The sequence below is a fragment of the Ciona intestinalis genome, chromosome 1 (assembly GCF_000224145.3).
Source record: "Ciona intestinalis chromosome 1, KH, whole genome shotgun sequence".
Lineage (NCBI taxonomy): Eukaryota > Metazoa > Chordata > Ascidiacea > Phlebobranchia > Cionidae > Ciona > Ciona intestinalis.
Window position 1 is genome coordinate 888,858 of NC_020166.2, and position 22,728 is coordinate 911,585.

The following is a 22,728-nucleotide window of genomic DNA, read 5'->3' on the forward strand; positions in this document are numbered from 1 at the left end:
TAAGTGTCTTGCCCAAGGACACATATGCCCACAATGGTAGCAGCACCACGAGCCTTGAACCCATTATCTAATGGTTACAGACAGGCGCACTAACCACTACGCCACAGTGCCGGACATATATTTATTAATAATGAGTAGGTTAGAGTGCTTAGGTTAGTTTTAAGGTATCATGGCTATCATATGTTTTTTGAATGAAAGTCAGCTTTTACTGTGATGTTAAAATGTTTATACAAACTGTTATGCCTATATAAAAAAGCAGAGCCAAAGTGTATTGCAAATTTATCAATGAGATTCCTTTGTTTTCTTTTTGATTTGGGTGTAACTGTATGTTTACAATGTCACCCAGATTTTTTAACATTTTACATTAATGTTTGGTTTACAGATTCTGGTGTCAAATCATGCAAATCACACCAACGGAATTCAAAATAAAACAAACCAACCAATTGTAAAGCAAAATGGAGAAGTATCAATCCAGCCCATTGTCATTATGACCAAATAAAGAGCAGCAACAAAGGATAATATGATTGTAACAATAAGCATTATCGACATGTATCTCTTCATGCGGTCTGCTAACCTGAGAAAAGGGAATTATTTTTAAAGAAAAAGTATTTTTTTAAACATGAATGCGTCTCGCATGGCAGGGTAACAACAGTGGTTTTAACACAGGTGTTTTATGTTATACACCTTGTGCCAATTACAAGTTAACAATTAAGTAACTTTGTGGGTTATTTTCAATGTTTTTATTAATATACTAGTCAGTTAAACATATAATACAATATACTAAGCTTATATTCACAAAAACAAAAACAGGAAAAACTCTTATCTTACCAGCTATAAGGTATTCCAACCACTGTGCCAAGCACCCCAGTAATGGCTCCTATCATCCCAATTACTTTCTGCAACATTATCATGTTTAGTTGGTTATTTGACAAAATCACATAAAACCATTAAAACCACTTCGTTAGGGTTAAACAGTCTACCAATAAAATTTTTGATTCTGAAATTTTTATCTAGAAATATGCTTTGTGACAGAATAGCATACACAACCAAATGATGCTTTAATCTCTCTGTTGCAATCGTGGAAAAGTATTTGAGATTTGTTGTGTTTCATATTTAGTTTGCATGCAGGCTCCTCGGATGCTGGGGCAAGCGTTATAACACTGGTGTACTGTTGTTTTGTGACAGAATATCATACACAAACAAACAATGCTTTTATCTCAGTTATGTTGCAATTGTGGAAAAGAACTAGAAAGGTTTGTGTATCATATTTAGTATGTTATCATACATAGCTCATAAACAAGGCTTAATTGGTATAGTGCTTGAATATTAGTCTTATAAATTTTTTTTTGTCACTGACATAACATAGTGATTTAACTAGTAGTTTGCATGCAGGTTATCATACATAGTTACATAGGCAAGCCTTGATACTTAACTGGTATAGTTCTGAGATGTTAGTCTTAAAAAAATAAGTTTTCTTCGAAATGAAACATAGTGATTTAATTGGTCTATAGTATTTTAAATTATAAGTTTTTATTTTAAAATCAAACTACCTGTGATGCTCTATCAGTGTAAAGCAGAGGCATGATTCCAATCCAAGCATAGAATGATCCAACAACCATGGAAAACACAACAACATTCACCCAATATGTACGTTTTCTCAACAACTTCTTTAGCCCATCCTAAATAAAAAAATTCCTAAAATAGGATTTCTAAAATTTTTTTCTTTACTTGTTCAACCATTTTAAAATATATTATCGAATATCAGAGGCTTGTATATGTATGAACAAAATTTATAAGTTGATGCTGCTAACGTTCTTAGCCTATGGGTCCCTAGGAAAATTATACGTCTAAAATTATACGTCTGAAAATAACACAAATTTAAAGACGTGATATTTAAACTCCAAAGCTGGCATGAGAGGTAGTTTAAGTAATAGACACTTTTGTTATACCTTCCACCACAGTAGGACATTTTTTTATTTGAATATGTTAGATAAACTGTTTACCTTTGGGTAACTTTTCTTTTCTTTTAAAATAAACTAACTCTGCTGGAGTGATAGACTTCACCCAGACAGAATAAACTAACTTCTTATGCCAAACCAACATTTTTATATATTAGATACCTTCTTTGAAACCGACACACCATATGAATGCTCACAATGGACCATATATATATTTTCCTGCTGTTTTAATAATTACTAAATAATACAGAAAGAAAGCGAGCAAAATCAATATGCAACAATGGATATCATGTACACATGGATAAAAAAACAACGTATTGTTTTTCCTTAAATGTAAAACAAAATTCACATTGAAACAGACTGCATTACTTCAATATACATAGTTCAATTTGCGAATATTTGTGTGCAAAAATGTTAGGATTTCGACTTGATTTGGTTTTAGTTCTTTTTCTAATGGAGACATGACTACCTTGGTGGGGTTGAATAACCTGTGTGAGGTCACACTTGTTGCTGGGCATGACAAATGTGTCATAGCAAGGGCAAATAGTGTTGGGCAGTCAAAACGATATGTCTCCCAATACTGAAGTGGGTTTTTACTTCGTTTTACAGGCGGACTTAAAACGTAATTACGAATGTCAACTTTCAGTTTTTCGAGAGGTTTTTGTTCCTCTGAAGTCTCGTCATCACTATCGCTGTTGGTGGAATCAAATATGAGACTGAAGTTAAATCCTGCAGGCTCTTTCGGACGTACTTTCTCTTTTTCCAATTGTGGTGCTTCTACTGCTTGGCTTTCTTCGAACAGCTTGTTGCATCTTTGTTCCAAAAGTTTTTCAAGATAAATCTGTTCAACTTCATCCAAAGCCCATGAAGTTTTCAACCTTGGATCCAAAACTGCTGCAAGGGCACATGTGTTGTATATCCCCACTGATTGAAAATATGCAGTTTCTGGTTGAGAAACATCTGCTGTTGGTTTTTTAAACCGAAGTTCAATCTGTTCCTTCAGATCAGTAACAAATTTGCCGATACCAAATAATTCCCCATTCCCCATGTCTTCTAATAGCTTCGCAAGTTTCTTTTGTAGACCACAAGATATTGGTAGAATGTGTGAAATGTTCGCATCGCTTCCCGTCAGCTCTTTAACTGCTACTTCAAACATTTCTAAAACGACGACAACCGATTTGAGAAGTTTCCATTCCGTCGCACCTAATGTCCCACACAAACCTTCATTTAATGAAAGATGGTTGATGCCTTCTTTCTGTTCCACAACACGAGTTAACATTTTAAAAGTTGAACTCCACCACGTTGGATCATCGTGCACCAAGTTGTGTTTCTTCAAATTATGTTGTTCTTGATATTCTTTCAATTTCTGACAATCTTTTGGCGATTGTTGAAAATGATCGACCACAGTTCGAGCTTAGACTACAACGTCATTAACACTTTGCAGGCCTTCTTTGTAGAGAATGCAGCACGATTTGATTTTAGAGCATGTTCCATGCACTTTATGTTGTCAATTTCCCCCAATTTTAGGAGCGTTAACAATTTGCGGACTGTCATCGGAAACAATGAAGTGAAACTTTGTGTTCCAGTCTTTTTCATGCCACGCTACTTCTTGGCATATTCTGTTGTGAGTGATTGATGTATTGAATTCTTTACATGCAAGAATATAAGACACATGCTCAAGTGAGCCTCTGGACCACATAATCATATGCGCTGTTATACACAAGTACGTGTTGTTTTCTGGACTTGACCAAATGTTGAGTGTGGCCGAAACTGGCCCGGCAGCATTTTTTATAGAATGTTGCACTTTTTGCTTCACGCTGGAATAAATATCCGGTAAAATTGTTCTGGTTATATATTTATCACTTGGCACGACATAACTAGGTTGAAGTTCGTTTAATAATCTTCTAAATCCTTCATTTTCAACCATGGATATTGGCAGAAAGTCAATCGCGATCATTTCGCAAATCAACTTAGTAATTTTGTGTGTAGCTGTGTGACTCGTATCAAAATGGCAGCGTTTTTCTGGCGTTTCTATGGTTTCTTCTGCTGTTGACGCTGTGTGAGTTATTGAATGTTTATTTGTTGGTGCTGAGAATTGTTGGAGATTGATCTTGTGAATAAACCTGACATGTTTTAGCATGGAGGTAGTGGAATAATTCGAGACGCATTTACCGCGGCTAATATGCTTGCTGCAGATAGTGCATATGCATTTTGAACTGTCGTTGCGGCTGACTTTAAAGTAATTCCATACCTCAGAATACCTTCTTGAATTCGATGATCGCTTCATGCTTTTACTGTACTTTTAATTATTGCAAAACGCCAGGAAAATAACTTTTAGCAAAACATATTCGCCTGTTTTCTTCATTCGAAAATAACATGACAGTAAGCTCTTTTCGTAACACCTTAAAATAACTTTTTTTGCGTTCTCTCCACTTTCTTTTACCCTTTTTCCCATCGAAACAAACGAGAGAGGTTACGGGGAGCAAGTAGCTTATAATGCACCAACATGAATCAAACTTTTAAAGCCCAATGTGTTTCTATTTTTACCGCAATTAAAGCACGTTTGAAACACTTATTTCTGGTAACACAGCTGCATGGCATAATTCAAATGTCTTTCACAAATTCCGGCCAGCAACACATATGATATAACTACTTTATTATTGTCTTTCTTAACTTAAATATATACAGCAAATTTGTCAACAATTTGAACCAATCTTCAACTTGGTAGCCTACATACTTCATGCCCACTAAAGGTTACCACATATGTCATTTTGTGGGTGACTGTTTATAGTTTTGTTTTGGTACACAATAAAATATAAAAACAAAACTGTTTTAGATAAGAAAGTAATGTCTCTTAATTTGATAGTTTCTGATAAGATGTCATACTCGGGCACTCAGCTACCTGTACAGTCATGATGGATCAACACATTCATAGGCATTTGAAAAATGGGTGTTCTGTTTCATACACTTAACAGTTACCATGTGCGTTACTTACAGAGACAAATACGCCCACGATGGTAGCAGCGACTAGCCTTGAACTCATAACCTCTAAGTTAGAGGCAGACGCGGCGGGGAATAAATTTGTGTATACCTGGTAGATTTACTCATACAATTGCCAACATGCTACTTTATATGTATGTTCATATAGAATACATTCATCTATTCACACTTACGAGGAAGTTTAATCTTTCAGCCGCTGCACTAGCACTAGGTGGGGATGGAGGTTTACTTGGGAAAAATGTCAACATCATAAAGAAAACGACAAATACAAACCCAAAGTTTATGTAGAGATAAGTTTTGATTTCCTTTCTGTACAAAAAAAAACAATGTAAGCTGAACAAAAACTGCTGAATGTGTTTTTAATTATAGTAAATAAATATAATTAAATTTAAAACTAATGACCCTTTTTGGTCACACATTTTCTAGCATTTGATCTTGAATATTTTGTTACAAGAATCGTTCAACTTTACAATCAAAGATAAGGGTCAGATTCATGGATATGTTACAGTTAATGCAAAACACTCACACCATAGCTTCAACATTACTTGTTCCATTTAAACCACTGCTGTTGTTTGGTTGTTCCACAAGATAAGGCCCCAACATGTAGCCTGTTGTACCACCTAATAAAGCAGGTATTTCAAAAGCGTATTTGTTTTAATAAGGCAGTGTAGGGCTTCTGTTCTATTACTGGACCTTTCAGACCTACCTGTTTAATCAGATAGCAATTAAGCTTATTCAAATCTGGGTCTAAGGTGTCTAGCAACTGTCGTAACAGAACAGCTAACTTGGGCAGCGTTCTGGATAAAGTTAAAACTACTGTGTGAATATTTGTAATAAAATTAAGTTACAATGGTTTTGTTATTTAAGCAATTCTAGAAGGAAAAGTGAGATTTAGTTGAGAGGTGCAGCAAAGAAAAAGGTTAAGAACCACCGTATTAAAATGTAATACACTTACCTAGATTCCCCAACATCATCATAGCACCAGTTGCGAACACTCTTTCGCTGGCAGGAAACCAAGTGTTTGAAATATAAGTGGGCGCCGATAAAACAGGACTTCCTCCTATGCCATTAAGAATTTGACCAGCATGGATAGCACTGTGGCAAATGTAGAAATGCTAAGATTAATTACAAATATAAGCACATATATAATAATGTTTTGAAAAAAAGTTTGAAAAACTAAATGTTGAAAATATATAGTTGGGCGGGGTAAGATGGAACATGTTTTCACTCCCATTTCTCGTCCCATTTGGTAGTAAACAAAATATTTACAGAAATATATAGCTGTATCATGACAACTTAAAAAAACGCGAGTAATTATTAAAAACACAATTAAGAAAATGGAATTTAGGTGTTAACAGGATCTCATCTTACCCCACAGTAATATATCGATAGGTAAAAAATTGGAAACATGTTAAAAGTAACATTGGTGAAGCCATGATTTAACGATTTTACTACTTGCATTGCTGCAGCATTGAGCTGGTAATGATTAACCAATGTTGCAAAATGCTGACTAATAAACAATTGTCAATGGTAAGCAGTTAAACATACAATATTAACTCCAAAATGGGAATATTTTTAAATCAAACAAGTTTACCAATATGTAACATAATAATTGGGAAAATGCCTGCTATAAGACAATTGTCAAAAGTAAGCACTAAGCAGCTGAACATAGATTAAGTACAAAATGTGAATCTGTATCCACAATAACCATATAACAATATGAACCGCATTGGTGCCATTAAGCAATGAAAATATGGAACATATCCTTACTGTTTAAATCGTCTTACTTACTATTTAAGCTGGTCAGTAGGTAAAGGAAGACATTTTATTCCACAGCCAAGAAAAACACAAAACATTCCTAAATAAAACAAATACAGAATTTTTAATATATAGTACACTAATAGCTACAATATTTATTTCACCAAAGCTACATAACTATATGTTGGAATGTTGTATTACATTAAAATGTGTAAGTGTAATGCCTGAAAATATTAGTTTATTAGTCATATACATGATTGTCTGTTTTTTTTCAACATTCTTTTAAGGGTATTAAAATGAAATTTGCTAGGCCAACATTATTGCTTGTCAAAGGCTTGTCCCTTTATCATTTTTATAACCCTTTCAGCAACCACATACAATGGTACATATGGTGTAAAACTCTGATTGTTGACAACTGCATTATATCGTAGACACAAATGATATACTGGACTTATAACACTATGTTCTTCAGTGTTTTAAGCGCTTGCCCAACCGTTACATTTAAAATGCAACAATATGATCAAAACAACATCCTTAAATACAGGCAGCTTAATGTATGAATATTTCTGTTTATTTTTTTCGGCAGCTTAATATATATATATATTAAGCTATATATATATATATATACGTTTTTTTATTTTTTTAACATTTGTATAATTTGTATTCATAATACCCGACAGGACTGCAACACGCATTCCGTATTTAACAAGCATCCACATATTAACTGGGATAAAACACATCACCCCTATGACACCCCAATCTGCCAGCAAATCAAAGTCATCTAGAATATAAACAAAAGAATATTTATGAATAATTTTGCTGTGGTATAATTTAATATTTTATTGGTTAAGCCTGATTGTAGGTATATGTACATTTGTCTTATCAAAATGACCGTTGTTTTTTTTTCATGCAAGAATAAATACAGGTGTCATACAATTAAGTGACTTAATCTAGGTTAACTGATATAAACTGTTAACTTTTTAAATATTTATCGCAGGTTTTCGGCTTCTGAGATACAAACCTAGGAATTAAGTAAGAGTTTGCCCATTACCCCAAAAAATACTGAAATAGACTTAAAAAATATCTCACGTTGGGTGAAGTTCAGGCTTGCTTCAACGGATTTAACGATTGGACTCCACATTGAACTTGCCCAAGTTTGAAGCAAGGAAAATAAAGCAAATTGAAGGAGAATGTACCATCTATACCAGTACAACTTCAGTTCTACAAAAAGTTACAGAGGGGCATGAATTAGGCTGCTGAAAAAAGCAACAAGGAATTAAAATCTCTTTAAATATTTCACCTTTATAAGGTGTAGGACAGTATTTTTAATTACAACTATGTAGGTCACTTTTTTTGTGTATGAGTATGAATACTAGTTTTTAAATTGATATTATACAAGTTACCATAAAAGCAGTTGGTGGTCTTTGAACCCATTAAAGTACTTTCTGGTTGCAAAGGCAAGTGTTCTAACCACAATGCTACATCAACAAAAATATAAGTGATTAGATTGCTACATTATAAAGATTAAAACCTTGAGATTTCTTGTTTATTAGAGGTTCCAAGTCAGAGTTGATCTCATTACGTTCCTGTTAAAGTAAAACATTAACAAAAATAAGGTATTTATTGTTACATAACTGTATTAGAGTTTTTGAAATTAAACAACAAACTTTAAAAATAAACAACATATATCTCAAATACCCTGGTTGTTCGAAATTGCGTTTAAACATAGTATTGAACATGTAATACGTACTTGTTGGTTCTTATCCATAGTTTCTTGTTACAAGGACGCCAAAATACACACTGCGCTGCCTAAACCAAACCTCGGTAAGCAAAATTACTTTTGTAACCGGGGAATAACCTATATTACGCAAAAATTGTTTTTGATTAGTTTGAAATTGAACCGCACATTTTAAAAGGATGCTTTCTATAATACATATTATTTTGCCGGACTAAAAGTAAACACAATAAAAAATATATAGAGTATCAGATAGACTATGTTATCACATACCTTTTCTTTGCCTAATGCAAAGTCTTCATCCGGTCCAACGGTTCTATTTATTTACAAGTTCACATTTATTTACAAACGGCGAACAAGAACATTAAAATCGGAAAAGAAATTCATCTTTAACGTCAGTGTTAAATGCATGTATTTATGGTCCTATCCTAGATACGGCTTGTTTAACCAATGGTTTCGAAAACATAGTTTATACTTGTTTCTGTTATTTGCTTTTGGTTGGGTGAAACAAGGTGTTTAAACGAAATATGAAATATTTTTAAGACACAAAACATTGTGAAACAAATTACAAAAGTTCAAGCCACTGTTCGGGTGTTCTGTTAAAAACATCATACACAAGCATGTTGTGTATCCTTGTAGCCATTAAAGTTTGGCAATGATACAACATACTGTTGCCCTATACAATGTAAAAAAAAATCAAATTCAGCTCTGGTCGTCTGGGGAAGGGGTGCTTTGGTGCCAGGTAAGTCTCTCCTCGTAAAACTTGATAACAACTTGTGGACACTTCACGTTTGCCTCGGCTGAAGACACAAGGTCTGCTTCATCACTGCCGTCCCTGGAAAAGACAAGTAGAATTAGGTTATAAGTCTTACAACAAAAAAACTTGCTACAACCTCTGGCAGCAAGTTTTATGTTGTAACCTAATTTTAACCTTGGCAAGACACTTTACTCAAACCCAGTTGTCCCTATGGATAAGAGCTTTGCATTTTCATTACGTGAAAATAATGGTAAACTTATACATTTCTATTATCACCCACAAAGTTACAGGCGTAGTAACTTGTAATCGGGCATGGGGTGTATAAAACAGAACTCCCTTGTTATAACTACTAGTGTAGTAGTGTTGCATCAAATATTACGTTTTTTGGATAATCAAATCAAATTTAAAACATACAATAAGGTGGAACCAATAAACAAATAAATAACTTTATTTAGGCACTAAGTTACTAGACCATAACACCATTTTAAACAGGCAAAAATATTAGGAAAGTCCTTACCATTTCATTAGGAATGTGAGTTGGCCACCAGAATCTGTGGCTCCAATTATTTTTTCTGGTTTTAAACCCCGAGCGAAGCCTTTTGGTCGAAGCTCATCGGCTGTTTTGGATTTTTTTGTGCCCTCTTTTGTTTCGGATATTTTACGCTTTTTGTCATCTAAAAGTAAGTGTGTTATAGTATAGTCAGACACCTAACATGGGTATGTCGTACTCATGCACTGGAATAGGTTATGAAAGTAGACACCCTATACAAATAATCTAGTTACACATAGTAATGGTAATAAACAAACTGGTGCAAATTGGGGTATAGTAATGGACAAACTGGTGATATAGCATCTATTAAGGTAATAAAATTGGTATATGCCTACAGAGCACCCCGGTTTTCTAAAACATAATCGCTTATGATTGAGTTAATACTAACGGTAGCTTGATTAATTTTGGAAGTACAAACAGCACCTTTAACTATCTCCTTTTCCTTTTCTTTGTTGTTTGTTTTTTTAATGTTGGTCGATTCGAATTGTGAAATAAGGTCCGGGCATTCCAAGTTTTCATCCGGTTCCCATGTGTTGTCAGCACTGTCAAAATAATTAAAGTAATCAAGGATACTATCATGGTGAAGTGTATAACAAAACAGTGGCATATGCAGTTATTTTATGCAATTAAACACACCATAGCCCAAATTGTTTGTACTGAAATATGGCAGGTAATAACAATAATAACCTTAAACCTTAATAATATCAATTAACATATACAGTTGCAGTTACAAAATGAGTAAACAATCCAAACAAATTAAACCGCTAAATTTTTTGGTGAACTTATATTAAAAAAAGTTAGTATGGAATATTTCTTTTTAGTAAGGGGTAGACTTATATTAAGCATAATTGTTGAAGTCTGATTAACACCATCATGTTCCCCTATGCCAAAATGAATGTTGATATTATCTGTGGCAATTGTAAAAATCAATTTAAGGACCAGATTTAAGTTGTTAAAACTGTTTTGCTGAGTGGAATTCTGTGCCCGTATGTATTTCCAATATTATAACATTTAATTATATTAGTAAGAAAATATAATAAACATTGGTCTAAATAAGTAAAGATTAGGAATGTGGTGCAAAATGTAATTCTCAGGTATAACAACCTAAACGAATTGCACTGACCAATGTGCATAAGTGCATGTGCTTAAAAATTTTTATTATTAAAACATATTGCAACTACCAAATTAACCTAATTTCTATAATAATAACAATAACATACTCAGAGAAACCCTTCCATTTGATGAGGTATTGTACTTTTCCTTTGTAAATCCGTTTATCGATGACTTTTTCAACTTCGTATTCTTCACCTGCTTCTTCTTCGTTTTCGATAAGTGCAACTGGTTCGTCCATTTTCTTTTTTCCCATATTAACACCAGAAAAAACAATACTGAACACTTCTATCAGTTCACTGAAAAAACAAAGCAGTTTACTTAATAGAAGCAACGAAAATGCACCGACCTAATAAGGTATTTTGTATTATGTTTTTTTATTTTTAATTTACAGCATTATATTGTACTGTTTAAAAAAAACCTTCCGTTTTTAAACAAAATATTAGCCACTATGGTACAAAATTTCAAACTTGAGCGCTATAAACTATAGTAAGCAAACACAAACTAACGAAAAACCAATATTTGAAATTTAGACACACACTTTTTACAGCTGACCCTTGACCTCTTCTCCATGAATCGTGAGTTTCGCGCCTATTCTACATCCGGGGTATTGCGTTTAAAATGGACAAGTAATTTGGCTTTAAACGCATATTTTGTGAAGTTTTACCCGTGCTATAGGTTATAAAGTTTTTAATTATGTGATAACTGTTTGTTTTCTTAAAAATACTTATCAAATGTTCACAATTTTCTTGACCAAAAGCTCTACTGGACTGACTGAACCGTTGTGATATTACGACACCAAAAGCGCATGCGCCATTTTGAGATTCGGGAATTTTTCCACGCGCTTCATCTGAAGTTGGGCAAATTAACAGTACACGAAAATGCCGGTAAGTTTGGAGTTATTTTATTGTATTTAGTATGTTCTATGATTTGTTAACCTTTATCTAACTGTTCGGTGTGTTATTTTATCGTTCTTAAACCGTGGGGATTAAATATAGTAAGCTAGAATCGGCGTATATATGGTTTGCCCGTTGTATCACTATTAGCTATTAATTAAAATGTGGACAAAAGCAGGCTGAGAATATGTGTGACAATTTATTGCTCATGCCACGAAAAGATAAATGAGTTGCATTTATTCAAAACTGCATACTTTGCATGCTCATTTTTTTTTAGGTTTTTGCCCCTGATAGATTTCTTTAGCAACTGCCATACTCCAGACTGCAGAGTATGGCAGGTGCACGCGCGATTTTTTTACAGACTTTCGGTTATGCACGCCACAATTTGTCCTACGCACGCCAATTAATTAAACAAAGAAAAAAATACGTATTAAATTAAGTAAGATTTCCTAACGTGGTTTGAAAATGTACATGCTTTGCACACAGATTTTTAATGATAGCACGCGCGAACGCGAAAAATAACCGTCTTGCACGCGCGAGATCTCGTCAGGAACTGCCATACTTTGCAGACTGGGCCATAATCTTCAGGCTAGAGATTATGTAAGTTTATAATTCTGTGTTTAGTTCAAGGGAGCTACAGAAGAGGAGCAACTAAGGAAACTCTTTATTGGTGGAATTTCTTACGAGACCACTGATGAATCAATGAACGATTATTTCTCTAAATATGGAAAAATTGAAGACTGTGTCGTGATAAAAGACAGCTCAACTGGCCGGTCCAAGGGATTTGGTTTTGTGACCTTTGAAACAGAAGCTGAGGTGAATTAATGGAGTTTAATTTGATTAAGGTATAACTTGTAGCGTATGGACAGTGGGACACCATACAATTTCAATAGAGAAGCTGGGGAAATGAAAATGGCTTATCGTTTTAACAACAAATGAAGGATATTTGCTTCTGTTTATATATTTATTTAAAAGTGGTCCGGCAATTAATAAATTTGTTTTAATTTTCTCAAGCTTTGTTTGAATTTCTATATTGCTAAGATTTATCCAGAACTTAAATGGAAAATATTTTCTAAAAAATCGCATACCAGTCAACACTACAATGTTCACTGCAATAATAAACCCTTATATTGAACTATGGCTGTTAATTTTAGGCCGATGCATGCATGGATGACCGCCCACATACACTTAACAGTCGTCAGATTGATGTAAAACGGGCAGTTTCTAGAGAGGTATGTATGCTATTATCACCCACATATTAACATACATGGTAACTCGTAAGCTGGCAGGAGGTCTATGAACAGCGTTGTGTAAACAGCTGTTGAAGAAGAAGATAAAGCAAGTTACATTCATTTTGAAGTACTTTTTGTACTTAAACAGTTCAACAATGATGTAGTTTACTGTTTTGCATTTCAAAAAATTTTTAAAGTGCACAAAAGGTTAATCAGCATATTATTATTTGTGGAAGCTTATTGGTTTGTAAATGATGACTTTTACTGCCCCAGTCTGATGTACTGATGACTGGTAAACTTACTGAAAATAAACCATTCTCTATCTGCATATTTTACTTTTTGTAATTTAACTTTTTAATAAAATATTTTATTTTGTGAAAGAGAATTTAGTGTTAAGAAAACCAGAAGTCCTTTATTTTAAGACTAATAAATAGACAAATTAAATGTGACACCACCTACCAAATTTGAATACTCTTACTTCACCTTATTATACATAAAGAATAATAGATATTCATAACATTTTATTACAAATAAAGGAATCTGTAAAACCTGGAGCACATTTCCAAGTAAAGAAAATTTTTATTGGTGGTCTTAAAGATGGCTGTGATGAAACTAATCTAAAAGGTGATAGCTCGTACTAAAAAGTCTTATGCCCTTAAAAACATTGATTTATGTATATAAACATAATTTTGTTCTGTTAATTAATGTACCTTTTGCAAACTTGACCACAAGATATTCTCATATTATGATGACTATTACCGCCCCAGTCTGACATTATCATGTTGATTGGTCTAATTCTGAATATGAGAACCAAATCTCTTACCTATAGCTTAACAACTCTACAATAGAGGTCTTATCTAAATAAAGTTCACTGTGTCATATCTTTAGTAACTAATCACCAACAGTCTCGGTTTACAACTTCTACGGTCTTCCTAAACGATAAATTTCAATTTTATTTTTATATTCCAGAATACTTTGGTCAGTTTGGTACCATTGAAACTTTTGAACTCCCGCTTGAGAGGGACAGTGAAAAACCAAGAGGTTTCGCGTTTATAACTTTTGAAGATCATGACACTGTAGATAAACTTGTTGGTAAGTCTTATTGCTCTGCCCACACTTTATAGCAGTATGGAACAATTTTATGATGATTTTTACCGCCCCAGTCTGATTACTCTGATGACTGGTTATGTAACTGAAAATTGTTTGAACTGATAACCATAAATTTCCATGACAATTTGCTATACAATTTATATAACATATCTTAAACAGCAAAGCGACATCACTATGTTAATGGCGTAAGGTGCGAGGTGAAAAAGGCGCTATCGAAAGCAGAAATGGAAAAAGCAAAAACTCAAGGTATGATGTTCACTTCAGATTAGGCATTACATTACCATTCCTGCACAGTCGTATGGGCACCCGTTTACTTGAAAGGATAAACTGACTGACCACCTTATAAAACTGACTCTACCCATACAAGAGTTTTAAAAGTCACCCCAATAAAAATACCAAAACATGTGTCTTAATTATCCCTTGTCGAAAAAGCTATTCTCATTTACATTGGCACAGCTTTAGCTTCGAGTTTTCCTGAATTTCTAGCTCAACACGTATCAATTCTCAATCAATGTACAAAGATTAAACTAGTTTTTGTTTATTTATATTACAGTTGAATCAAAGAGACATTATGGTGGTGGAGGTGAGTTACATTAGATATTAGATATATGTTCAATCTTTACTCTAGTTGTTTATACCATATGTCCCTGTCTTGGTTATGAACAACTAGTGAGCTTGCTTTAGTTAGAATAAACCTTGCTTAGTCTAAACTAAACTTATCTAATTAAGTGGTAAAGAACGTACTGTTTGCCAAATTGATTGTTAACGCCTGAAGCACTTTTGTATGCAGAGCATGCCTGATTAAGTTAATCAGCATATGAATATTTGTGGAAACTTATTGGTTTATAAATGATGACTTTTACCGCCCCAGTCTGATGTACTGATGACTGGTAAACTTACTGAAATAAACCAAATCTTTCCGCATTTCATATTGTTAACATATGAAACAGTTAAAACTATTGACTTGCTTTACCGTCAAATCCTTCATCGCCCAATTGGTGTTGAATATAAAATTTCAAGTCATTTTCCCAGCTAATTTAAGCAGCTATAAACTGCAGGTTTACATAACATATGCATTAAGTTGTTTGTTGTTTACAGGGTCAAGAAATGGTGGTGGAGGTGGAGGTTACCAGAAAGGCTCTGGAGGTTATGGTGGCAGAGGTAAATATATTAAGAAATTCCTAATTTTATTTGTTGTATAGAGGTACTATGTAGTATGTACCATCAACAGTGTTTCAGCTTTTGTTTCCTGAAAGTAGTAACCCTTACATTTCCATTTAAATCCTAATTTTATCTGTTACAAGGAATTCTCAATCTTAGCTGTTATACATCAGTATAGAAAAATTATTTCAGCTTTGGTTAACTCTTACACCCATAATATTGTACGCAAGAAATTAAAAGTTAATCAGAATAGGAATATTTGTTAAAACTTATTGGTTTGTAAATGATGACTTTTACCGCCCCAGTCTGATGTACTGATGACTGGTAAACTTACTGAAAATAAACCACTATTTTTTTTACATTTCTGATTTTAATATATAAGAGACACATTCTATACCTGCCAAGTTGCTAACATGATTATGGGTTTTAAACCACTGTCGTTTTGATGTCACTTCCTTATAACTATAAATACTACAGGGTTTTAATGGCTGCCGTTTTCTTATTTTCTTTTATAGCTAATTAGTCTAACCTTAGTTACTTTATTGATATTAAAATCTTGTTATTCTCATTACAGGATATGGTGGAGGCGGTGGGGGTTATGGGGGTGGGTATGGAGATGACGGTTACGGTAAGTTTATCTTCATTATACACCAAGTTTGTTTACTTGATGATGATTTTTACCGCCCCAGTCTGATAACTGATGACTGGTTAACAAACTGAAAGTCCTATTTTGCTCCAAGGTTTTATTATAATATTTATGTTTCGCAATTTAAATGAAGTTTTTTTTTACAGGTTATGGTGGCTATGATGACTATGATGATGGTTACGGTTACGACAGCGGATATTCGAACTCAGCTTCGAACTTTGGTCCAATGAAAGGAGGTTACTCTAATCGATCGAGTGGTCCTTATGGAGGTAAGTCATAAAAATTAGAAAACTGTATTTATCTTACCCCACAGTACTAATATATAAAAAAAATATTAGTGCAAGGTTAATTTGCACAAGATAGATTTAACCTATGTAGGTATGCATTACTTCACACGTTGGAATTAATTATTTTGTAATTTAAACATGGCATTTAATACAGCAATTGGTGTGCCAAATCCTGACCCTTAGTGTACTATGCTGCAGAACCTCACGCACATAGAATAGAACACCTGGGCATCTAGAATGCTTTCATTACCTTTAAATAAAGCCTAGGTTAACATCAATCATGTTATCTTTTAGAAATAAATTTTCACACAACTAAAAACATGATTTTAAAAGGGGCATTTTCTTTCTGTATTCCTTTAGTTTTGTACAAGGCTGAAGGTCTTTTATATTTTGTTACCGTGATTGGCATAAATATTTAATTGTTTGTTTCTGTTTTTTTTAGGTGGTTATGGATCTGGGGGTGGGTATGGCGGCGGGGGAGGAGGAGGTGGTTATGGGTCAAGTGGGTATGGTGGTTATGGGGGCAGCGGCGGCGGTGGTTATGGTGGGGGTGGGGGAGGTGGCTACAACAGTGGCTATGGTGGCTACGGAGGAAAATATTAAACCAATCAATTCACACTCTTCATGTATCATAGGTAAGTGCTTTGCTGAAGGTTTTTGACTGATTTTTTGTAGCTTTTCTGTATTAACAAATTAAAATAATCATGCTTTTTTAGTTTACTTTTTTGTACTTTTTCAGCGTTAACAAGTTTTAAAAAACAAACTTTTTTAATTGCCTTTTTTTGTTTTATTGTGTTACATAACCCAGTTTCTTTCAGATACGTTCCTGCTTCGGAGGTTTGCATTAAAATTAGAATTTTTTAGGCTTAACTTCGCTGTTTAGTTTTAAGGTACAGTTTTCCGTCCCCTAATAGTTGTATGTCCCAATTTGAGAATGTGGTGTGACCTGGCAATTATTCTTTTCCAGGTAGGGTAGGCTCGGAAGATGTAGGCATAGGTGCCTGTACATTCATACACCCCATTAAAGTAGGGAGTGTAGGCGCTCTATTTCAACCACCGATAGGGAGTGTAGGGCGATCAATCTACTCTCTCGATAGCAACTAGATCTATAGAACTGCTGGATAAATAGCTTGCATAGCTCCGAAGCAAAGTTACTGATGACTGTATATACTAGATGTTACATGATTATACATAACTGCCTATCAAGTTGTATTTGGGCCGATATAAAGCAGATATCTCTTGATGGAGTTCACAATCAGTTGGTACTTTTGTTCTTCTAATCAATCTTTCGTTTTCTAAGCGAACCCACCCATGTACATGAAGAGTGTGTGGGTTTAAAATTCTGTTTAATTCTCTGCCACAGAACGTTTCATGTTTTATATTTTAGTCTTCTTGTAAATATGTGCAGGTCCTGGTGCACTCCCCCCACTTTTAAGAATCACGTATGTCAAATGTTCGTTCTGAGTTGTGTTAATAAATCGTTTATTTTCAATCAGCCCTGTGTGTGTGTTTAAAAGCAGCTATTGTCGTCACAAGCCCGAAGAACCTATTTACTGGTGTAGCCTTTATACAATAGTTGCGTATGATTTGGTTAAGTTTTATAATTTGCAATTTCGTAGTCTGTTAAGGTTTACCTAGAGTGTTTCTATGGAAATAGTTCAGAAAATATAGAATTTGCCATTTCGTAGTTTTTGTATGTTCACCCAGAGATAAAAGTACAGAGGTTTCTGAAAGTTCAGAAAATCTAGTAAATTGTCTCGATTTTCTGTGTAAACTGAAGTATATACTATTTTGGTGCCTCACTTATACGATGTCTATGTCGCTACGCATTAGTGATTGGGGACAAATTACGTTACGTCACATGCCCTTCCGTTTAGCGAATGATTTATCGTCAAAGGTTTTTGTATACGTGTAAATGTTGTATGCATGTTATATCTTAAAAACAGGTATGAGCTACCACACAAAAGGTATATTAGTTACAAAATGCATGGCCGTGCATTTATTTATGCAGTATTCTACCGTTGTTACACGTGGAAGCAAATACATCATGACGTATTATATATTGTTTGAGCCAGCGCATGATCTAATGGCGCAACATGAATTGCGTGGCATCGATTGACTAAGAAGCATGTTAGTCGTATGGTGATTTAGTTTAGTTATATTAATGCCATGTGCTATTGTTGTAACGTGATGCTTTGTTAAACGATAGACTAAGCGAGGTGTATTCATGTAAACGGAAACTATTGTCGTATTTACTGCAGATAATCCTTTTCCAATGTAATAATATATGTTAGTCAGTGTGGAAGATTTTAATTTGATAATGTTCATCAACTAACTACTGTAGGCTATAATATGGCTAACATGATCATAAATAGACATTTAGATAAATTAAAAGTGTTGTATGTTTGATAGGTATATCAATGTAATAGTTAGGGTCTTATGTTATAGTAGGATGGGGGAAGATGGGACACCTTTTCATACTATTTTCTCGTCCCGCATGGTAGTAAACAAAAAAACATTCAAAGAAATATAAAACCGTATCCTCACGATTTTAATAGACCGTTATTATTTGTTTAAAACATGGTCAGGATGTTTGGATATTAGGTACTAAAGGTGTCCCATCTCCCCCCACACCACTATATGTTTCTAATTTGAAAGAAACCTTTATCAGTAGTCAGTGTGATAGATTTTAATTAAAGTATGTTTTACAATTTCTTTATGTTATTATAGGGTTAACACGGTCACGAATGGACTTGTATAGCGCTGACTTAAAAAGATAACTACAAAGGCTCTATATATATATACTTGACAGATATATAAATGTATAATGTTCGGTTTTATGTTTAATTCTAAAGTTTATTTTTATCTTAAATTTTATATTCATTGGGTTGTGTACTTTTATTTCAATTATTTAGTAACTCTAAATTACCTACATTGACAGGTGATAGATAGCCTATATATTTGTGTTAAGTTTTGTGCGACTTTGTAGAACAGAAGATTAAAGAAATATAACTGATATTACTTCATTCCTGATTGTGAGATAAAACATCATAATGTGTGGGGGGTTTACTTGTTCAAAGAATTCACTTGGATTTTTAAATGTTGTGTTTTTGGTAAGTGGTGACCAAATGATATGTATGTTTGGTTTATTATAGGTATTATATTTTGTGGCCTAAATACCATTTCCACAATAATATAGTAGAATGAAGTAATTTTGTCAATGGTGGTGATTTTTCGATCAGTTAAATAAATACAACTTTTACATTTAATTATAAAAAGTTATTTTTTAGAATGCTGATACTTGAAATAATTGATATTATCTTACAGTTGGTTGGAGTTCTTCTGATAGCAGTTGCAGCTTATGCAAAAGCTGCGGCTCAGATTACATCCTTTGAAATCTGTGGAGGTAATGATGGGAATATTATGGAATGAATTTAACTTGCTTTATCCTCGCATGGTGGGCAACGACAGTCATAACACAGGTGTTCTGTTTTATACACCTCGTAGCAGCTTGAGTTGTCATGTTTGCTACTTTTATGTAGCCTCTATGTTGGTTTGTCATGTGTATTGTATGTTAATACCTTTAATTAAAATTCTAAGGTGTCTCTTACTAGGTTATACTAAACAACTTATGGTTTCTGGATTTGCCTTTCTGCCAAATTAACCTTCAACTTGGTAGCATACAACTAAAGAGTAACTTATTGAATTTATTAATAGAAGTATTTTATTTCAGGAATAATCGCATCGGGATTATTTCTTTTCCTTATTGCACTTTTGGGATTAATTGCCACTACAAAACATCACCAAGTTTTGCTCTTTTTTGTATCCTTTGCTGTTTGTCTAAATATTTAATTTATTTTATTCAATATAATTTATTCAGATAATAGTGAAGTGGATACTCGATAGTTTGTAATTTCTTTGTAATTTTTTGAATGTTCAGTAAATGTAAATGTATATATGCCATGATATTATCTTAACCATTTATAGTATTTAATTGGGTTTATATGCTGTTAGATTATAAACACTTTCCACATTTGATTTATAATATTTATCCTTAACATAATGATTCTAGTACATTGTAATCTTGTTTCTTCTTTTCATCATTCAATTCTCTGTTTCAATTGCTTGTTTAGCTCTATCAGAAATGCAAGTGGTAAGTTTAATACCTAACTTTAAATTCAACTCCAATTAAAACTATGATGTGCTAATATGACTGCTTTATAAAAGGGTAGGCCTACTTACTGTAATGAATTAGTTTGCATTTTTGGAGAGTATAAATTCTTCTTGATTAAATTTTAATGAAGTTAAATTGGTCTGGTGGTCTATTATTAATTAATTGCATCCATAATTAAAATCCATTCATTTCATGGTAACCAATATAAAAAGGTTAAGAACCAGTGATCTAGCTTTTCTTACATCATATTAAGTGAACTATGGACTTTTAAGTCAGGTGTACTAAGTGGCCAAAGTATTATTTGCTTATTCCTTAAGTGGTGAAACTCCATGCCTCTCTAAACAAACATGTTTGCTTAACGCGTCATCTTTGAATCTTAGGCCAAAGTTTTGGGAAATGTTTGGGGAACGGCGCCTTCAAATACAAAAAATGATGCTCAAGCTTACTTTAAATGTTGTGGTTGGTTGGAAAATGACCCAACTTCACAGGATTGTATTTTAGTAAGTGATGCATCATTTATAACTAAGTAGGATTTTAGTTTTGGGACATTTGTAAACATCAATGTTCTATGTATATCAGTTCTACAGTACTTTAGATCCGTTGAACTGGAATACCAAGATATTTCCAACATGACTGCTGTTTTTGCCACCATAATATGACATGGACCATAGTTATGACATGACATATAAAGTTGTTTAAAGCATAAAACTGGGTTGTTGAAACATACTATGCTGTCGGTGTCACCCCTGTTTTAAAAGCTGGGCGATCCTATATCACTATAGTTATGAACCTTAGCTAGCTAAAACATAATCTCTATTGTAAATTTCGTAGGCAAAAGCTTGCCAGGAGCTACCGACAACAACACAAATCACAACAAACCCGGCAACGAATTCAACTCCTGTTTGTACGACATGCAGCTCAATTATCCCACAGACTGTTAGTAAGGGTTTGGAGGCAACCGGGGGTATTGGTCTCTTCTTTAGTTTTATTGAGGTAGTTATATTAATGTAATGTCTTATTGTCTTTTGCATATCATTTCTATTATCTGTATATGGTTGTTGTAATACTCTTTTCGTGATAAAAATTAATAGCATTATTTTAAATCATGGTAAAAGTGATAGGAATAACACATTAATGAAAAATAACAAAATTAAGTAGTGATAAATGGTTTGGGACCTTGGTTATCACATATTATAATTAATCTAAATATATACAACTTTTTTAGATGCTTGGAGTATGGTTAGCGGTTCGTTTTAGAAATCAAAAGGACCCGGCTGCAAACCCAAGTCAGTTCTTATGAAGTGGCAACTTATAACCAGAAGAAAATAAAGAGCTAACACGCTTTTCAAATGTTTTCTCTTGAACCATAAAACACAGTTGTAGTTTTTTTACACCCCTGCTCTTAGGAGACACACATTGTATCGATATATGCTGTAGTTTTAATATAAATTAGTTACATCATCAAAAGGAAATTTTTAACGTTCAATGTATACTGTTGTTTGTTGTGATAACCAGACACTGAACTCATGGTGTGCTGTTTTGTATTTTATTTATGCCCAACGTGTTAAAGCATATCAATTGAATTGGTCCTCATTGTACAATTACTGTACGAAGCAGGCAAGCGTACCTCTATGCTGATAAGTTACTGCTTTATTTAAATCCGAATATGTTACTTGTGTAGATATGTGTTTGTGTGTGGAGCAGATTGTAACCATATGCTTTTTCGCTTTTGAGTACCTGAAATTATTTGTAATTGTGCAGTAGTAGAGCGTTCTGCATGTTTGGTACATGTAAATAGTGAATCTATGCCAAGATAATATAGCATTATTGTGTTAAACTTGCTAATATTACTTAAGCATTGAATTTCGTATTCTGAATGAAAAGAAAAAAGGTATAGACTGTAAAATAATATGTGGCATTGTCAGTAATATTATGTCACTGCAAACTTTTCTCAAAAACCCGATCTTAACTGCAATTCAGCACATAAGCTCGAGGTAAGATTTTAAACTATCAATCAGGTTTCAAGGTGAAGCAATTCGAATATTTGTGTGGGGAAGGATAATATTTAAGGTTGCTACTGAAACATTGGATTTCGTATTTTGAATGGAAAGGAAATAAGGTTTGGTACCACTGCCTAAAGAAATTCCACTGCAAACACTTCATCTCTGCTGCGCTTGTTTACAGAACCTTTGGGTATTTTCAATCTGTCAATCAGGTGTCAATGTTTAGCATTTAGAGGTATTTTATGAATGCAGAAGATGAGAAGAATATTATTTTATAAAAGTTAAAATGATTTCTTAAATATGAAACAAACACGAGAAGCCAGTAAACCTATATTGATATAATCAATTCAT

The 22,728-nt window shown here is 33.6% G+C and overlaps 5 protein-coding genes, 1 long non-coding RNA gene and 2 other non-coding genes across 11 annotated transcripts in view; 5 read left to right on the forward strand and 3 right to left on the reverse strand.

The window, feature by feature from the left end:
• Positions 1-1,657, forward strand: part of LOC113475040 — a 4,717-nt gene extending 3,060 nt beyond the window's left edge. Inside the window, exons 2-4 of the long non-coding RNA XR_003396780.1 lie at positions 383-666; positions 1,129-1,253; positions 1,568-1,657. This is a non-coding gene — a long non-coding RNA (uncharacterized LOC113475040). The remainder of the gene's footprint in view (positions 1-382; positions 667-1,128; positions 1,254-1,567) is intronic.
• LOC100178804 (disrupted in renal carcinoma protein 2 homolog) overlaps positions 1-8,812 on the reverse strand; it is an 11,118-nt gene extending 2,306 nt beyond the window's left edge. The window contains exons 1-12 of one of the 2 annotated variants that reach the window (XM_002129753.5): positions 8,725-8,812; positions 8,467-8,574; positions 8,248-8,302; positions 7,806-7,937; positions 7,390-7,497; positions 6,750-6,816; positions 5,914-6,053; positions 5,485-5,578; positions 5,132-5,267; positions 1,551-1,679; positions 829-896; positions 441-574 (exon numbers count right to left, since the gene is read on the reverse strand). In XM_002129753.5, coding sequence (XP_002129789.2) covers positions 441-574; positions 829-896; positions 1,551-1,679; positions 5,132-5,267; positions 5,485-5,578; positions 5,914-6,053; positions 6,750-6,816; positions 7,390-7,497; positions 7,806-7,937; positions 8,248-8,302; positions 8,467-8,484 — 1,081 coding nt within the window. In that variant the 5' untranslated portion in view covers positions 8,485-8,574; positions 8,725-8,812. Of the gene's footprint in view, positions 1-440; positions 575-828; positions 897-1,550; positions 1,680-5,131; positions 5,268-5,484; positions 5,579-5,913; positions 6,054-6,749; positions 6,817-7,389; positions 7,498-7,805; positions 7,938-8,119; positions 8,227-8,247; positions 8,303-8,466; positions 8,575-8,724 lie in introns of those variants that run through there. The other variant, XM_026837944.1, reaches the window with a different exon arrangement.
• Positions 2,185-4,350, reverse strand: zf(bed)-3 (BED finger protein 3; the record flags this gene model as incomplete). Its single annotated transcript, NM_001128901.1, is given in 4 exon segments — positions 2,185-3,410; positions 3,412-3,437; positions 3,439-3,485; positions 3,487-4,350. Coding segments are annotated over 4 exon segments (1,914 nt in total). The 3' UTR covers positions 2,185-2,328.
• On the reverse strand, positions 8,753-11,173 carry LOC100186713 (chromobox protein homolog 1-like). The gene is made up of 4 exons (XM_002129302.5): positions 10,979-11,173; positions 10,182-10,300; positions 9,726-9,882; positions 8,753-9,286 (listed from the first exon to the last, which is right to left on the reverse strand). The coding sequence occupies exons 1-4, from the start codon at positions 11,122-11,124 to the stop codon at positions 9,154-9,156; spliced, it is 555 nt and encodes a 184-aa protein (XP_002129338.1). The 5' UTR covers positions 11,125-11,173; the 3' UTR covers positions 8,753-9,153.
• A 390-nt stretch (positions 11,174-11,563) lies between these two features.
• On the forward strand, positions 11,564-17,695 carry LOC100184318 (heterogeneous nuclear ribonucleoprotein A3). 3 transcript variants are annotated; one of them, XM_018811194.2, is made up of 12 exons: positions 11,564-11,755; positions 12,389-12,580; positions 12,919-12,996; positions 13,533-13,620; positions 13,966-14,088; positions 14,266-14,352; positions 14,660-14,689; positions 15,205-15,267; positions 15,842-15,895; positions 16,060-16,182; positions 16,643-16,835; positions 17,019-17,695. In XM_018811194.2, exons 1-11 carry the CDS (start codon positions 11,750-11,752, stop codon positions 16,801-16,803), a joined length of 1,005 nt encoding a protein of 334 aa, XP_018666739.1. In that variant the 5' UTR covers positions 11,564-11,749; the 3' UTR covers positions 16,804-16,835; positions 17,019-17,695. The 3 variants fall into 3 exon arrangements, with proteins under 3 accessions (XP_018666739.1, XP_002128542.1, XP_026693857.1); XM_002128506.5 differs by having other exon boundaries at positions 11,567-11,755; positions 17,168-17,695; XM_026838056.1 differs by having other exon boundaries at positions 11,568-11,755; positions 16,688-16,835; positions 17,168-17,695.
• Positions 14,131-14,198, forward strand: LOC113475263. The gene has a single exon (XR_003397011.1). It is a non-coding gene; the product is annotated as a small nucleolar RNA SNORD31 (small nucleolar RNA).
• Positions 14,949-15,015, forward strand: LOC113475266. The gene has a single exon (XR_003397012.1). It is a non-coding gene; the product is annotated as a small nucleolar RNA SNORD31 (small nucleolar RNA).
• A 1,418-nt stretch (positions 17,696-19,113) lies between the features above and the next one.
• On the forward strand, positions 19,114-22,211 carry LOC100181945 (tetraspanin-13). Its single transcript, XM_002128393.5, has 7 exons — positions 19,114-19,313; positions 19,528-19,606; positions 19,934-20,022; positions 20,273-20,353; positions 20,755-20,874; positions 21,206-21,367; positions 21,600-22,211. Exons 1-7 carry the CDS (start codon positions 19,254-19,256, stop codon positions 21,672-21,674), a joined length of 666 nt encoding a protein of 221 aa, XP_002128429.1. The 5' UTR covers positions 19,114-19,253; the 3' UTR covers positions 21,675-22,211.
• The last annotated feature ends 517 nt before the right edge of the window (positions 22,212-22,728 follow it).